This window comes from Mustela putorius, unplaced genomic scaffold, assembly GCF_011764305.1.
Source record: "Mustela putorius furo isolate JIRA1106 unplaced genomic scaffold, ASM1176430v1.1 tig00000083_pilon_pilon_pilon, whole genome shotgun sequence".
In the NCBI taxonomy this organism is placed as follows: domain Eukaryota; kingdom Metazoa; phylum Chordata; class Mammalia; order Carnivora; family Mustelidae; genus Mustela; species Mustela putorius.
The window spans coordinates 11,913,153-11,931,528 of record NW_025421273.1 but is presented as its reverse complement, the minus strand read 5'-3'; the positions used below and the strand labels follow the sequence as shown (position 1 = coordinate 11,931,528).

At 45.1% G+C, this 18,376-nt stretch overlaps 1 protein-coding gene across 9 annotated transcripts in view; it reads right to left on the bottom strand.

The window, feature by feature from the left end:
* The window catches only part of FAM193A (family with sequence similarity 193 member A), a 161,969-nt gene that overhangs the window by 66,925 nt on the left and 76,668 nt on the right, over positions 1 to 18,376 (bottom strand). For 8 of the 9 annotated variants that reach the window (XM_045074877.1, XM_045074912.1, XM_045074867.1 and 5 more), the window contains 3 exons: positions 4,777 to 4,934; positions 3,882 to 4,049; positions 488 to 722 (listed from right to left, as the gene is read on the bottom strand). In XM_045074877.1, the coding sequence (XP_044930812.1) occupies positions 488 to 722; positions 3,882 to 4,049; positions 4,777 to 4,934 (561 nt within the window). The remainder of the gene's footprint in view (positions 1 to 487; positions 723 to 3,881; positions 4,050 to 4,776; positions 4,935 to 18,376) is intronic. The other variant, XM_045074873.1, reaches the window with a different exon arrangement.

Genomic DNA, 18,376 nt, shown 5'->3' with positions numbered 1-18,376 from the left:
TTCTTATTGGACTCTGGGAACCCATTCCTAACCCAGGGCTGGACTGTGGAATCGACAACTGAAAGCCATAGGACCAGAAGCAAGTGCTCTCCACAGGAGTCATGCCCTGCATGTCACACTGACAACAGAGATAACAGCTTAAGACAGAAACCATTTGTCTTTCTTCTCCCTCATAATGCACACACTGGTCCTCATCTCACATCATCCCCATCTCTCGTTCCCTAGGCCTCAAGGTCTCCAAACTGTATTTCCATGATATGTTACCCGAATAACAATCCATGCGACACCTTCCTCCCAGAGCACAGTCCAGAGAGAAGAGAGAGGGGAGAGGAAACAGGTTCTCTTCTTGGTGCCTGAGCGCCACAAAGGAGGGGCTGGTGATGGCACACGAGGGCAACACACAAGCCTCCCCACGACCTCATCCGAGCTCAGTGGTCTTCTCAAGTTCTTCCCCACAGAACCAGAGGAAGGCAGCCTTCGCTCTTACCAGCGTGCCCAGGAAGGTGCTGATCGTGCGTGCCGCCTGGCAGAGGGCACCGTACTCCTCGAGGAGGAGAGAGATGAACTGATGAGCCTGTGGAGGGCCCTGCAGGGCGGACGGCGCCTTCACCTTGGACGCCGCCGACAGCTGCCGGAGCAGTCGGACCTTCATCTCCAGCACATACTCTCTGGCTTGTTGTTCCAGCCGCTGGTACAGCTGGTAAGGGTCCCTCTCGCAGAGCCTGCATGGAGAAGAGAGAGTCACCGCTCACCCGTGACCCGCCCACATACGGCCCTCCACAGAACTGCCATCAGCGAGCTGAGCTGCGATCAGCGCCCACCCGGCCATGGCTACAACCACCATCTTCTCAATATCCCATGAGAGGTGCCTTCACCTCACTCACCACAAAGGAGCACTGGCACAGACAGCGTCGAGTCACAAAGTCATCAGCTAAGAGCCCCAAAATCCCAGCATTTACTCAAAACTTACTCTGCACTAGCACTGTGTCTCCCACGTACCCACCCAGCTAATCACCAAGTTCATCACTCAGCTGAACGGCGCAGCCCGCCTGGATAGAAGGCAGGGAGCTTACACAACCAGCAGGTGGCAGAGCCCACATAGTGGCACCTCCTCTCAGGAGCCCTAAGACAACTCATTGTCCACGCCCACATGCTGGGCAAAAGCAACCATCTAAGTAGAGGCGACACCTGGCGTGGGGGACTCTAGAGCACACTGCTCTGTCCTTTTTTCCAGGAATTCAGTATATAACGCAAATGAGCTTGCATTATTTTTATAATCAGAGGAAACTATAGAAACAATATCTCTTTTTAAGCTATCCCACAGACACACACACAAAAAACAATGAGAATGTATAAAATAAAACCCCTAAACTGAAGAGAATTAATTAAATTTAAAAATTAAATTTAAAAATAAAAAATAATTAAAAAATTAAAAATCAATAAGTACCTTTCTACCGAGCCACAGTAGCAGTTAACATTTTTATAAATTTCTTTCCTAATTTGGAGATAATCTACTAAAGCAGCCGCTTCTTCCGAATGCACAATTCTGAGGGTTCTGCAGATGGAAGCCCAGGACCGCTAGGCTGACAACAGTATCTGTCTGCGAGCTGCCACCAGGAGGGAACTCTTGAGGCCAGCACTTTATCAGACACAAGTTGTAAAACATATCAAGCCACAGGTCCTGGATTTTACACAACAGATCCTTTTACCTTCTGGGCACCACATTTGGGTCAAAAAGAGAAGAATGTAAGTTGCCCCCTATTCCAGTTTTAAATTAGTGCACCACCTAAATTATAAAGACAAGAGGCAAGTAAAACCCAGCAATGGAGCAAGGGAAGCCTTGCACAAAATGTGGCTAGAGAAATAATAAAAACTGATGGGATTCCCAGTGGGGTTAGCACACTTCAGAAAGACATACGAGTTAAGCGTAGCAACCACAATTTTAATTACCAGTACAACTGTCCTACAAAGTAGACTGTTAAAGGAATGCCCCAGAAGGCTCAAATGACAGAGGGACAACCAAACTTACAGCAGACTGGACGCCTCTTAGTGAGGTGAGTTAAACATCCATTTTACTTTATTTCTTTGTCCATTTCAGTACCTTTGAAAATCAACAAAATGGCCATGCGGTCCTCCCACAAGTAGACTTTTTTAAAAGCCATATGACCAGGAGGCAGGACTATGCCAAAGTCACTGAGGCGGCTCATCCACATGCACAGCCAACAAACACCAGTGTATGTGTGCTGAAGGTTACTCTACAGTGGCATGGCTGCAGCACTGAAGAAGCCAAGGAAATAAACTCTGCCCTCACGATGCCAATGTCACATACATACAGGTGATGGGATTCTGGGTAATAGTAGGAAATAATGAAAAAGGCGGCAAGGAGACAAAGAGTGATGGCAGAGAGGCGCCTGGGGTCTTACACAGAGTAGCCTCTTTGAGAAAGTGACTCTGAAAAGTAATGTGAACACCGGAAAGGAGAAAAAAAAATCCTGAGAAAGGAAGAACACGGCAAACAGAAAGAAGAGTAAATGCAAAGGCCCTGTGGCAGGAGTGAGTGTGGCCAGCAGAGGAAGGACAGGAACCAGCACAGCTGGGATGTAGTGAAGAATGGTGTGAGGGCAGCACAGAGCAGGACCATGTAGGACACCAAGGGCCACAGAGAGGAGGAAAGGATTATGACCACCAGCTGTACAGACTCCCAGAAGTGGGATTCATGAACACTCCTCTCTTGATGAGTATCACCATGTAAACCACAAAAGCAGCCATGCTCTTAGGACACGAGGGCGAGTACAGCAGATCTGATACAGACACACTTCCAGCTGGGGCTGTGACATTTCCACATTCTTAACAGTGTATTTCACTATCAGGGCAATGCCGTTTTCCAAACCTCAGCAATTCCCATTACCAGCTTTACAGTCTCTGCCATAACCTCTCCCACGGGTACTAGCACTTGCCAAGTGTCTTCCTCCAGCCACCTCTCCTTTGACTTTGGCTGCTTCCTAAGCACTGGTAGTCTAGGACGTCATGTGTCTGAATGGCAGGCCTTATGTTTTTCCCTCATACTCACTAGGAAACCTAATTCCTAGAAGTGGCACAACCACCCAGATCCATCTCCTGTAGTGCAAGGCGTTGAGCCCTGAACACACTGGCTGTGTTCCTCCACAAGTTCACAGAACCCACAGCCATACACTGCTCCTCATTCCAGGATAACCTGTGCTGTACAGCGAGTAAGAGTCTGAAGAGCCCCCTTCAAAATGTGGGAAACACAAAGCAAGAGGAGAAACGATCCATGAACTGCCTTGCTCAAATTGATCCCTTTTACCTGGAACATTTCAAAGAAAAGAAAAAAGACCCTACAGACTATAAGGCAGAGTAACAGTCTGTCTGTCACCGGGCACATGGTGTCCGCTAAAGAGCACACGCAGAGTCACAGGCCCTCCATGGGACACCCACTTGGATGGGTCGGCCACAGCGGGCGCTCCACTCCCACACCAGCGCGTTCTCAAGCTGCCTGGCCTCAGGAAATGTCTTCTCACCACAGTGGGCACCTGCCTGTCCTCCTGGGGCTGCTAAACACAAGAGGGCTTGAGACTGTGCTCAGCACCATCCCTCGCACAGTCAGTCTCAACACTAAGAAAGGACAGAAACGTGTCGATTCATTTGTTTATTATATAGACAGTGAGCATTTCATCAGAATGAACGTGAATCTCTGCCCAGAGGGCTTGCTTCTGGCAGTCTGTCTGCCTGCCAGCAGGGTACCAGCAGTGAACGGGTGCAGCCAAGCTTACGGGGTCCAGAGAGCAGAGCCCAGCCCAAGCAGAGAGTAGGCTTCCTGGGCAGCAGGTGAGGGAGGGACACGACACAGGGGCAACGTGTACCTATCCACGAGCTCCTTCACCCCCTCCTTGTCAGGCACGAGGCTCTGGTCTTGGTCGTCGGCCAGCGGGGTCCCCGCCTGGCGGTAAATGCAGCGGACCGTGTAGCGCACTTCTGACCAGTAGTTCTGTAGCTGCTGAGGTTCACGGTCCGTCTCTGCTGAAATCTCTCTGTGAGATGGCACAAGAGCAAGGAGGTCAGGGTTAGCAGACAGTCTGGGTCACCCTTGCCCTCCAGATGGCCTGAGGGGATTGGGCATGGACTCCCAACAGCATCCTCTACCTTACTCTGCTCCTGGAGCGGCCTCCCACTTGCTGTGGCCATAGGAAGGCCTTGTGACTAGGCTTCAGGTGCCTGAAGGTTCCCCAAACCCTCCTCCCCAGGAGACCACAGCCCCTCCTCGCACAACAGGAATGAACACACCTGGCGTCCCACATCGAGAACACTGATGCTCCCCTCCATCTCAAGGGGCCCATCAGGCAGCTCTCTCTCCCCACAAAGGCCCTACTCCCCGCTCGGCTGCACTAGCTTCGGGCCTGAGCCGAGCACAGAGTGAGTTCAGAGCCCCCAGACCCTGGCCTCTCCTCCTTTATACTGCAGCAGCATCCCAAGGAAGGGGTGGCTCACCCCTTACCCAGGCCAGTCTGTGACTCTAATGACTTGGCTCTGCCTCCCTCCCTCTCTGAGTGCTAGCCTGCTGTTGTCAGCCCTCACAGGCAGGGACTCAGAAGAGCCTCATCCCACTAGTTCTTCCACTGACACCCAGGCTCCTATCTTAGTCCTCAGGAATCGATCAAGTGTCTGCCGTCTTTATGGGAACGGCCCCTTTCCTGCTCCAGCGGCAGGGCAAGTCAGGCAGGCCCTGCTCCCGACTGTCCCACGGGCCCACACTGGTACCTGCGCTCGCTGCAGGCCTCACAGGCACACGAGGAGTCTGAGGGCGCAGTGCCCAGCCCCGCCGAGGGCAGCGTCTGCGCACCAAGGGCTAGCCTCCCGCCGCCTGCCTCTGGCTGGGACCCGCCAAGAGGGGAGTGAAGAAGAAAGTCTTGGCCCTGCTTTGAAAAGAGAACAGAACAGACTATGTTCAAATGTTCACGGCACGGTAGAAATTTGTTATTAACGTGTTAGAAAAATGCCTTTTAGAAACAAATTTAAATTCAGACGCTGACAAGATCTCTAAGGACATCACCTGGGTAACTTTCTGACATCTAAGAATTTTGTTTGCAACCAATTATTTACTACCTTTGGAGAGTTCTACCATAATCTCAGAAAAACAGTAAGTTTCTTTCGTGCTTTAGGAGAGCAGCTCCACTCTCAGGGTCCTCATCGGCGGACGCACTGCCCTGCACCTTCAGGGCTGGTGCTTAATGCAAAGCCAGCGGCCTGCAAGCACAGCGGGAAGCTGGGGGGCAGGGGGAGGTCGGGAGCAGAGGCCTCTCGTCCTGGTCCCGTGGAACTCCACAGCTGTGCTGCCTGCTCTAAGGGACAGGAGGCTGGAGAAAGAGAACATTCTAGGCAAAGATGGCAGGATGAAGCAGGCTCCAACCCTCTTGCCTGGAACCAAGAGCCCCAGAAGGTTCTATTAGCAGCCATTACACGGACCATAACTACAACCCTATTACCTCCCACCCCCCTAGGTGGTCCCTCGACTCTCAGGGACAGGATCTGAGAGGGATTCTATTACATTAGGGACACATGCACTCCAATCTTAGAGCAGATGATCTCCGCAGTGAAGAAAGGGCACTAAACAGGGCAGCCAGCCCCACAGCTTTCACCCCACCAGCCTTAGGAGAAGGAAGCCACGGAAAAGGGCCTATGAAGGGAGTGCACACACTCGGAGAGAGAAGACAAGCCCTGGGAGGCTGTGGCAGCTGGTGGGTGCTTCCTCAGGGTGGTCAGACACTTGGGGCACCACCAGTGGCAAACCGGGCCTGTTGTGTGCCCCTTGGGAGTTTGGGCACACAGACATGGGAGGGAACAGTAGTGGGCCTGCCTCCATCACATGGTAGGCTGGGTCCCTGCTCTTAGAGCAGGGGCTTGTGTCATCAAAAAACCCACCTGAAAAGGTTCCTGCTAGGTGAGTGGGTCCCAGAATTATATCAGGGGGCAGAGCAAGGGTTGAGGGGGTGCGTCACACACAGTATGTATGTGGCAGACAGTGAGAAGTCTGGACCAAAGTCTAGGAAACACTAAAGAAAGGCCTCTTATGGGGGTACCTGGGTGGCTCACTCAGTTAAGTGTCTGCCTTCAGCTCAGGTCATGATCCCAGGGTCCTGGGATTGAGCCCCACATCAGGCTCCCTGTTGGGGGGAAACCTGCTTCTCCTCCTTCTTTCTGCTGCTCCCTCTGCTTGTGTTCCCTCCCTAGCTCTCTGTCAAATAAATAAAATCTTTTTTAAAGGGGGGGGCTTCTTACAATCAAGAGCCACTCACCAGTGGAACACGTGTTAGAATCCTGGGCCCCGGTCACCAAGGAGAACCACAGACAGCCTATAAAGTATGGAAACTACCCCCAACCCCTCCTGCCCAGAGCCCCTTCTCCACCCAGGCAGAGCAGGGAAGGCCAAGGAAGCAGGACAGGCACCACTGCCCTCCACCCCCATGATATGCCCTTGCTGACCCCAAGGGGAGATGCTCTGAGGGAAGGGAGACACTCGGGTTTTTTGTAAATTAGACTAGAGTATCCAAAAATAAGATGATTCTAATATCCATGGCGACAAGAAAGGCTTGACAGGTCTGAGTGCAATGCTGGTAGAACCAGACTATCCTCCAAGAGCAGCAGGTCATTGCACTGCACGAAGGAGGTTTCCTCTCCCCTCCATTCCCTTCATCCAACAGCAAGGCCAGCCATGGGACTCCAGTCCTCAGCAGATGCACAATATGATTCTCCCTTCCCTGATCCCAACAGTCCAACTACTGTCACCTCTGCCTGCCAGGTGAAGGTGGGGCGGCTCTCCGACAGCACCGCTGCCACCCACACTCAGAGCCCTCCCGCAAGCAGCAGCCAGAGTGGTGGTTAAAGTAAGAGACACCCTGTCACTCCCCTGCACAGAACCTTCCACAGCACTCAGAAACAGATTCTAAATTTCTTACCCATCTTCACGGTTTCCCAGAACACATCTTTGCTTTTCTTTCACTGCAGCTGAGTCTTTCGCTGCCTAGAGCGCTAACCCACTAAATGTGTGAATGGCCTGAGGAACAGAATCCTACCAGTCACGCCTTCCTGCGGAGGCGGGTAAACCAGGCATCAGGTTTCCCCTGTCCCTGCTCCAAACCCATCCTTCCCTGCACTGCTGCGTGTCAGAGGGGCTCCAGCGCTGTGTGGGGCCTTGCCAGCAGGGGACAAGGGAGGGCCACCTTGGAAGCTTCCGCATCCCCAGCACCCAGAGGCTTGAGAGGAACATTGGTAGCCCACCCCTATGACAGTTTGTCAGATGGGCCTGCGGCTTCTCAGCAACTGCTCTGCTACCCAGAGAGCCTCTCCCAAGGGTGTCCTGCCTGGAATCACATCCCTAAGCCACCTCTACCTGAGATTGGCTGCTCCCCTAGACGCACCACAGCCGGACTCTTCAGCATTTCCTTCCCAGATCTGTGCAGCTGATCTCCTATTTCTAGTTAACAGTTGGTTCTCGATGCAAAAGCAACCTGTTCAAATTACTGGTGTGGGTGCCCATCTCCTGAGCTTAATCACCCTGTTAATCTCTTGTATCACAAACTGCTATTTGAAATCCTGGTGTTTCCCTTGTTTTCTCGTTTATTTTTTGTTGTTTGGTTTTTTACCTGTCTTCATCACTAGAAGACCAGTCCCCAAGAATGGGACCTTTGTGTCCTGTTCACCACTGTGCACTAGCACCAACAACGCTGCCTGACACACCGGACAGACTCAGAACAGCAGCCAAGAACCTGGAAAGTAACACTTCCTGGTGACAAGGGATGAAATGAGGCCTTTTAAAACAGCGCATGATGACTATACAGTAAATCCTTAAGTGTCTCACCTTCTGGTACTCATCTCATACAAATTTAGCTTCAGTTATTATGTGTTCTCCAAGTCCAACATAGCTGAAAAGAATACAACAAAATCCAGCACTCAACAATGTGAAGTACGCAAAGTCCAGCATCCAATGACAAAAACAAGAAGGAAGATAGAACACATAACCATGAGGGAAACAAATCAACAGAAACAGACCTGAAAACAACAAAAATGATGCAACCAATGGACAAGAATCTGAAACTGGTGATTACAAACTCTTACATGTCAGAAAGCAGAAGAAAACATAAATATGAGGAGGAAAGTGGAGCTGTAAAAAATTACCCAATGGAACTTCTAAAGAGGAAAAATATATCTTAGAGTAGTATATCAATAAATCTGAAGCAATAAAAAATCCAAAATGAGGCAGAGCAAAAAACAAGACTGAAAAAAAAAGCATTTCTAAAACAAAAGTCAAGATGTCTAACATGCGGGTAATGGTGTCCCAGAAAAAAAGGTTATATAAAGAAATTGTTGAAAATTTTCCATATTCAATGTGACTGTAAACTGGCATGTCTTAAAAACTCATCTGAACCAAAGCACAATAAACACAAAGCGAACCATATCAAGCACATCAGTAAAAGGCTGAAAAGCAATGATGAAGTACAGATCTGAGAAGCAGGCAGAGAAAAACATCCCTTCTGTGCAGAGAAGCAAAGGCAAGGATGACAACACGCTTCCACCAGAAACTAGGGAAGCCAGCAAAGAAATGACCAACAATCTAGAATTTTGAATAAAAATGACTTTTCTTTAAGATTTATTTATTTGAGGTACGCCTGGGTGGCTCAGTGGGTTAAAGCCTCTGCCTTTGGCTCAGGTCATGATCCGGGGTCCTGGGATCGAGCCCCACCATCAGGCTCTCTGCTTGTCGGGGAGCCTGCTTCCTCCTCTCTCTCTGCCTGCTTCTCTGCCTACTTGCATCTCTCTCTCTCAAATAAATAAATAAATCTTTAAAAAATAAAAAGATTTATTTATTTGACAGAGGGATCACAAGTAGACAGAGAGGCAGGCAGAGAGAGAAAGAGAAGCAGGCTCCCCGTTGAGCAGAGAGCCCAATGTGGAGCTTGATCCCAAGACCCGGAGATCATGACCTGAGCCGAAGGCAAAGGCGATAACCCACTGAGCCACCCAGGCGCCCTGAATAAAAATGACTTTTTAAAATGAAAGCAAAAGAAAAACTTCAGACAAAGAGAAGCTCCCCTACACTAGAAAAATGTTCAAGGCAGCCCTTGAGGCGGAAGAAGAGGCAAAGATGATCGAAACTACATGCAGGAGGGAAGAGCACCAACTCAGTAATGGGGAAAAGGCAAAGGTTCTTCTCATTTTAAAAGTCTTTTAAGAAGATAACAGATGACTACATAGCTGGTGGAACTCAGAGTAAATATTTTAAGGCTCCTTACACTACATAAGAAGTATATAATATTCTCTGAAAGTAGAAGTTGAAAAGTTGAAGATCTGTATTATGAATTCTAGAATCACTAAAAATAATGAAACAAAGCGATACAGGTAATAAGTCAAGAAGAGGTAAAACAGAATCATAAGAAATATTCAAGGGGTGCCTGGGTGGCTCAGTAATTAACTGACTCTTGATCTCAGCTCAGGTCCTGATCTCAGGGTCATGAGTTCAAGCCCCGCGTTGGGCTCCATGCTGATGGAGGGAGGGAAGGAGGGGGGAAAGACAGACAGACAGAAAGAGAAAATATTCAATTAATCCAACAGAAAGAAAGAGAAAAATAAAAAATTCAATTAATCCAAAGGAAAAAAAAAGGAAAGTAGCAAACAACAGATGGGCAAAAAAAGGAAGGAAAAATAAAGCAAGATGGTAGATTTACATCTAAACATATCAATTATTACATTAAATGGAAATACTTAAATTTTCCAATTGTCAGAAGAGATGGTCAGGTTGGATTAAGCAAGAGGCACCATGCTTTCTACAGTGGATTATAAAGACACAGGTAGGTTAAAAAAAAGGTTGGGAGACATACTGCATGCAAACACGAACTTTTTTAAAAAGGCTGAGTAGCTCTATGAGTATTAAGACTAAGTTGGCTTTAGAACAAGGAATGCTAACAGCAATGAAGGAGATGATGACGGTAAAAATAAAATAAATAATAATAATGACAACATGACTGATTTAACAAGAAGCAAGAGCAGTGGTAAATAAGTAAGGACTCCAATAACAGAACTCAAGATACATGAAGGAGGAATTAAAAAGAGAAATACAAAAACCCGCAGTTATGTTTGGAATTTCAGCGGTCCTTTCAGTAACTGACCTAGACAAAAAAATCAGGAAGGATGCAGAAGATGTGAACAACCACATCAACCAACCTGAAGTACCTAATAGTACACTCTTCCTGATAAAAGAATACAAATTCCTTCTGAGGCACACAGAACAATAGTCAAAACTGGCCATAAAACAGATCAGCACATTTCTGAGAATTAGATCATATATTAAGTATGTTCTCTGCCTACAACAGAATTAAGCTAATAATAACAAAGGGGGGGTCAAAAGGTACAAACTTCTAGTTATAAAATAAATAAGTCATGGAAATATAATGTATAGCTTCGTGAGTTTGATGAATACTGTATTTAAATTTGAAAATTACTAAAAATAGATCTTAAAAGTCATCACCACAAGAAAAAAAACCTTTTTTGGGTAACTATGATGTGACAGATGTTAACTATAGACCTACTGTGGATTATTTTGTAATATACACAAATATTCAATCTTTATGTTATACTAAACATATAATGTTGTTGTGTCAATCATACTTCAATTAGAAAAAGATATCTGTGGGGCACCAGGGTGGCTCATCCAGTTAAATCTGCCTTTGGCTCAGGTCATGATCCCATGATCCTGGGATCTGGCCCCATGTCAGACTCCCTGCTCAGTGCTTAAATAGGATTTTATGAAATTAAACCAATTAACTATGAAGTTGAAAGACAGAAATAATAAACCTAAGAGCAGAAATTAATGAAACAGAAAAATGGAAAATCAGTTCAACCAAACTGTGGTTCTTAGCTTAATAAAAATGATAAACCTGGGGGAGCCTGGGTGGCTCAGTGGATTAAGCCGCTGCCTTCGGCTCAGGTCATGATCTCAGTGTCCTGGGATCGAGCCCCGCATCGGGCTCTCCGCTCAGCAGGGAGCCTGCTTCCCCCTCTGTCTCTGCCTGCCTCTCTGCCTACTTGTGATCTCTGTCTCTGTCAAATAAATAAATAAAAATCTTTAAAAAAAAAAAATTATAAACCTGAAGCCAGGCTATCGGGGAGAAAACAGACAAAACTCAAACAACTAATGTCAGGAGTTAAGTGGCAGGGGCAAATCACCACAGATCCCATGGAAATTAAAAACACAGGTAGGAGAATATTCTGAGCAACATCATGCCAATACATTTGATATAAAATGGGCAACTTCTTTTTTCCCAGTTTTGCTGAGCTGTAACTGACAGTACTGTGTAACTGTATGCAGGAATGCAGCACAATGACATGACTTGCATACACTTTAAAATGACTACACAAATTTCTTTAGAGACAAAAATTTATAAAACATACTGGAAGAGACAGATAGCTTTTATCAAATAAATTGAACTTGTAGTTCAAAATCATCCTAACAAGGCAACTCCAGGTCAAGATAGCTTCACTGGTGAAATATTTGGTGAAATACCAAATATTTAAGGTAGAAATGGTAGAAATCAACTCCACACAAACTTTTCCAGAAAACTACAGAAGAGAGAATACTTCCCAGTTCATTCTACAAGGTATTAATTACCCTTATACCAAAACCACACAAAGATACTGTGAGACAAGAAACTTACAGACTATTATCCTTCATGAATACAGATGCAATAGTCCTTAACAAAATACCAGCAAACCCAACATAGCAACCTATGGAAAGGATAATACATCATGATCAAGTGTGGATTATCACAGGAATATATCACCATAATTAATATTATTAAAAAACTAAAAAAGAGAAACTCCGTCATTTCAATAGATGCAGAAAATGAATCTGACAAGATTAAATATCCATTCATGGTGACCTCCAGCAAACTAAAACCAGAAGTAGGCTTTTCCCACCTGATACACAAAATCCCACAGCTAACACCATACTTAATAGTGAAAGACCAAATGCTTTCCCCATTAGACTGGAAACAGGGAAGGATGTCTGCTCATATCACTTCTACTCAATATCATACTGGAGGGCCTAGCCAATACAGAAAGGGGGGGATAAAAAAGATACAGATTGGAAAGGAAAAAATATATTATTTGTAGATGATGTGTACAAAATCTTGAGGAATCTACCAAATAACCAACAGAATAAATAAATGAGCTTTCATAAGATACAAAGTAAATTTAAAAAAAGCAAACAAAGCTGTATCTCTATATATTAGCAATAAACAATTAGATATTGTATTTTCTTCGAAGTACCATTTAAAACATCGAGAAAATATGAAATACCTTGGAAAATTTTCAACATACTATGTACAAAGCCTACGTTAAAGACTACAAACTATTTTAAGAAGAAATTTAAAAGACCTGGGGCGCCTGGTGACTCAGTGGGTTAAGCCTCTGCCTTCAGCTCAGGTCATCATCTCAGGGTCCTAGGATTGAGCCCCACATCAGGCTCTCTGCTCGGCGGTGAGTCTGCCCCCCCCACCCCCCCGCCTGCCTCTCTGCCTACCTGTGATCATTTTCTCTGTCAAATAAATAAATAAAAATCCTGGAAAAGAAAAAAAAAAAAAGAAATTTAAAAGACCTAAATCAATGAAGAATCATACTACATTAATAGACTGAAAGACTCAGTATTATCAAGACGTCATTTTTTGGCGGTCTGAGTTGCTCAGTCGGCTGAGCAGCTGACTCTTGATTTCTATTTAAAAGTCATAATCTTGGGGTTCTACAACTGAACCCTGCTCAGCAGGGAGTCTGCTTATCTCCCTCTGCGCCTCTTGCCCCTCATCTTGCTCATGATGGCTTGCATTCTTGCTCTCTCTCTCAAATTAATCAATCTTGGAAAAAAAAAGAAGAAGAAGAAGAAGAAGAACCCAAGTTGGTAAATAGACTCAATACAACATCCGTTAAAATCTCAGCAGGCTTTTCTGCAGAAACTAGAAGACAATGCTAACCCTTATATGGGAATGCAGAGGAACTAAAATAGCCAAAGCACTGTTGAAAAAAGAACAAAACTGAAGAACTTCTACCTTGTTTCATGACTTACTATTAAAAAGCTTCAGGAATCAAGATAGTAGGGTACTAGCAAAAGGATGAGTATATATGTAAAGTCCAAGACAGAATCCAAAATAGACCCACACATTAAAAAAGAAAGAAATAAAAAGATTTTACAAAGATGCCAAAATAATTTAACAAGGAAAAATAGTATTTTCAGCAAAGAGTTCTGAAACAAGTGGATATTCACATGCAAAAAGGATGAGCTTTAACCTTACTTTATAAAAGATATAAAACTTCACTCAAAATGGATCACAGAGCAAATGTATAAGCTCAAAACATAAGACATCTAGAAAACAAACACAGCAAAAAATCTTATAACCTTGAGTAGCCAAGATTACTTACATAGAACACAAGAAGCCCAAATCATTTAAAATTGATAAACTGGACTTGATCAAATTTTAAAATTTTGCTCTTCAAAGAATAGTGTTCTGTAATGAGAAGGCAAGCCACACACACCAAGAGAAAATATCTGAAAAACATTATCTGATGAAAGGTTTGTATCCAGAATATACTACAGAGATCTCTCAAAATTCAGTAACAGTAAGATAAACAACCTAATTAAAAATAGGCAAAAGATCTGAATAGCCGTGTCCCCAAAGTGAAACAGATGGAAAATAAGCACATGGAAAGATGTTCAGCAAGTCATTTAGAAAACGCCCATCAAAACCATGAGACAGCACTACAAGTCGCTAGAACAGCTATAGTTAAGGACTGTCAATATATCCAGCCTCGGTAAGGACGCAGATTAACAGGAACTCTCATTCATAGATGGAAAATAGTATAAGCACTTTGAAAAATTCCAAGACAGTTCCTTAAAATGTTAATCATGCACTCACCCCATGACCTAGCAATTCTACTCCTCAGTATTTATCAAAGACAGATTAACTGGGACGCCTGGGTGGCTCAGTTGGTTAAGCAGCTGCCTTCGGTTCAGGTCATGATCCCAGCGTCCTGGGATCAAGTCCCACATCGGGCTCCTTGCTCCGCAGGGAGCCTGCTTCTCCCTCTGACTCTGCCTTCCACTCTGTCTGCCTGTGCTCGCTCTCGCTCTCTCTCTGACAAATAAATAAATAAAATCTTAAAAAATAAATGTTTAAAAAGACAGATTAACTATGTTCACAAAAAGCTTGTACTCAAATGTTATTAGTAGCTTTACTGTTTTGTTGTTGTTGTTGTTTTAAAGTAGGCTCCACACCCATCCAGGAGCTCTAAACAAGGCTTAAACTCATGACCCTGAGATCAAGACCTGAGCTGAAACCAACAGTCAGATGTTTAACAGACTGAACCACTCAGGTGCTCCTGAAATGTTACTAGTGGCTTTAATGTTAACAGCCAAATGTCCCCCTATTGGTGAATGGATAACAAATTGTGCTTCCTCCATACAAAGGAATACTACTCTGAGATAAAAAACAAATGAACCAAAAAGACACGTGCAACAACACAGATAAATCTCAAAAGCATTATATTAAGCAAGAAAAGCCAAAGACCACCATTAGGTTATCTTTCCAAGAGGGGCTGATTCAAGTTCTGTCTTTCCAGTCTTAAGAGTTCGGAGCAGCAGTGAAAAATGTTATCAGCAACCACTTTCATGATGCTCATTACAAAGGAATTTTTTATGTTTGTATTAGGAACCAAGACCCAAAAGGGCAAACGTTCAAGATACAAACAAATATTAGCAAACTCTTAAATGACTGGTTTAAATTGACACTATCTGCCTTGATAAGACCTGAGGGCACATAACTATTAGGAGAAGGCAGTTCCTCGGTGTAAAATGGAAGACTTCTACTTCAATGATATGAGAACCAAGACATAATCCCTCATGTCCAGAATCAAAAGAAAGCCTTTAATATGATCAACCTTGAAAACAGAAAAACAGAATACTAATTTGCCCAGTCCTCTTCCTTGTGGTAGGATGTCTGAGTGCTCACAGACCCCTTCACAGAAAACAGTAATTCTCCCAAGTATCATCTCCCATGCCCGCACACCAATTCACTACTTAAACATACATACACAAGTATAAAATACAATAGACCTTACACTTCTAAGACTTTGTGTAATTCTAAAAATCTAAGCTTGTCTACAACTTAAAATTTTATAAACCTAAAAACCATTACTCAAATTAACATTATTATAAAGAGCCAAATGAGTAATTAACTGAAATCAAATTCCTAAATTCAACATAGGCCTTGGTTCTGACTACTAAGCAGAAGGCTCCTTTTAGTCAGGCCTGTATTCATGTAGGTCTCTCTACAAATCATCTCGGCCATCCCATGTGTCTGCCTGTACAGAGCAGGCCATATCTTGGTGGGTCTTTGCTTGGCTTCAGCAAAGAACTTAAGTATTAAGACAACCTCCGTTCCTTCTTCAGTAGCCTTTACATGCACTGTACCCAGGCTCACCAGGTCACAGAAGACAGGAGCTAAAGCCCTCCAGTACACAGGAGGCCCTCCAATGATGTGAGAATGCCCTCCCCCATTATCAGAATACAAACAAAAATTGTTTTAACCTTCAGGGAATTCACAGAATTCCTTGAAAATACACCCACAGCCTCCCAAGCTGTAAAGTCTACTGGGCAGGATCAGTACTTGCAAATATGTTGAGGTCCCAAAACATTATCTTCGGATATAAATTAAAGGTAGACTCATCCCTTCATCCAAACACCACCCGTGGGTGCCTATTTGTGCCCAGCCTGTGAAGATACCCTGAGCTGGCGGAGCTAGGAGCCTGGACAGACGGCTGGGCTGGGGCAGGTAGGTGCATGCACGTGTCAGGCTGATGGGATGATGCCTGTTTGTGGGAGGGGCTGAGCTGAGCAGGGACCCAGAAGCCTGGCTTCTGCTGAGCCTGTGCAGCATCCCTGCTCCTTCTCAACCAGCCCCATCCTTGCTCCCCTTGTCCAACGCCGAGGACTAAGGGACTCTGCAGAGGGGAAGGTGCTGGGTGACAGGCAGGTCAGGGCCCCAGCACAGCAATGTGTCCATCTTCAACAGGGACCTCAGGCTAGCCCCAAACCTGCCACCCTGACAGCTCACTGTTCTCATTTCTCGAGGAGACCATCTGAAACCTTAGCCACTCTCCAGTTCCTTCCCAGTCTTGTGAGATTCACTCTCCCTCTCAAAAAAAATTTTATAAAGATGATTCCTGGCAGCAATTTTCTCAACTTCCACACTCCCCACCCCACCTTACTTGACACCTACACAGCCTTGCTGGAGAGTCTGGTCTCAGGATGAGTCTTCTCGAGAGCCCCCAGTTCCCCCTCCGAGTGGAACCTCAGGGGCACCACCACTTCTCAACCTTACTCCTTCCCACTCCCAAGCAAGTTCAAACTGCCTGCCCAGTGTTAAGTGTGGGCAAGAATATGGGCAAAGGGAACTCAAACACTACTGGTGGGAACAGAAACGGGAACAGTCACTGGGGAAACTGCTGTTATTGTACAAATGTAAGCATTTGAATTACTTACAACCCAGCAATTCTATTTCATAGATAAACACTCTGTTAATTAATTTTATATGTCAACTTGACTGGGCTAAGAGATGACAGACAGTGGGTAAAACTATTTTTGGGTGTTTTGTGAGGGTGTCTCTGGAAGAGATGAGCATTTAAATGCTTAGACTGAATGAAGACAATCCCTCACCAATGAGGGTGGATGTGTCGTCCACTCCAGAGAGGGTCTGAAGAACAAAAAAGGAAGGACTGATTCATGCTCCCTGCTTCTGTGGAGACACCCACTTCCTGCCGCAGAGGTCAGCGCTCCCGGTTCTTGGACCTCTGGACTGAGAGTGAAGGACACCAGTTTTCCTGGGTCTCCAGCTTGCAGATGGCACACTGTGGGGCTTCTCAGCCTCCATGACCACATGAGCCAATCCCTGTAATAAATCTCCTTCCTTCCTTTCTTTCTCTATCCATCTGTCTACCTCCTCCTGACCCCTCACTGGTTCTGCTCCTCTGGAGAATCCTGACCAACACACACTCTTAACAAAACTCTTACAAATGAGTACCTGGAGAAAGGTATACAAATGTTCTGACAGCGTTTTTAAAAAAAAAACTGATCGGGGCGCCTGGGTGGCTCAGTGGGTTAAGCCTCTGCCTTCGGCTCAGGTCATGATCCTGGGGTCCTTGGATCGAGCCCCGCATCGGGCTCTCTGCTCAGCGGGGACCCTGCTTCCTTTCCTCTCTCTCTCTGCCTGCCACTCTGCCTATCTGTGATTTCTGTCAAAATAAATAAAATCTTTAAAAAAAATTAAAATTAAAATTAAAAAAAAACTGATCACTGTAAAAAAACGGAAAACTCTGGGGGCACCTGGGTGGTTCAGTGGGTTAAAGCCTCTGCCTTCGGCTCAGGTCATGATCTCGGAGTCTTGGGATCAAGCCCCACATCAGGCTCTCTGCTCAGCGGGGAACCTGCTTCCTCCTCTCTCTCTCTGCCTACTTGTCATCTCTGTCAAATTAATAAATAAAATCTTAAAAAAAAAAAAGGAAAACTCTGTACCTTCTAACAAAATTACTGATGAATAAATCATATACAGTAACATACTGAACTATACGACATCATGGATGAATTCGTGAAAATGAGTAAGTGCAGCTACCCAAACAGTCGAAGGATCTCATAAACAAAGATGCATAAGACAACATAAACATATACCACTTTCATAAAGATCAGAAACAAAATCAAACAACTTATTATTTAGAGATACACACAGAGGCAATAAAATTTTTAAAGGAATTTTAAAATAAGGGAATGATAAATATAAAATTCAAAGACAGTGGCCACTCAGAAAGAGGAAGAGGAAAGATGGAGGGACACAGACATGCACCCTAGTATCAGGAATGGCCTGGGTGTGACCCCTGCTGGTGGTCATTTTACTGTCTTCATGCTTATTAAATATGTATGCATATATAGCTCTCTCAAATATTACATAATAAAAAATGAAATTTAAGTAGGGGGGGACACCTCTCCCCAACCAGCAGCTCTTTCCTTCCATAGTTAAATGTGCTCAGCTCCTCCCTCCAGCTTCCCCCTTCTGATCTGTCTTCCCTGCCTTCATAGTCAAGCACCTCGAAAATCAGCACCTTGAGTTGACTTTCTCACCTTCCTCACCAGTAATCTACTCTTCACAGAGCTCAGTCTGGCTTCTGCTCCCACACTTCCACTAACATGAATCTGGCAAAGGTCAGGTACAATCTCTTTGTTGCCACATCCAACACTTCCTATCCTTTCTTGGTTAATTTTATAAAACCT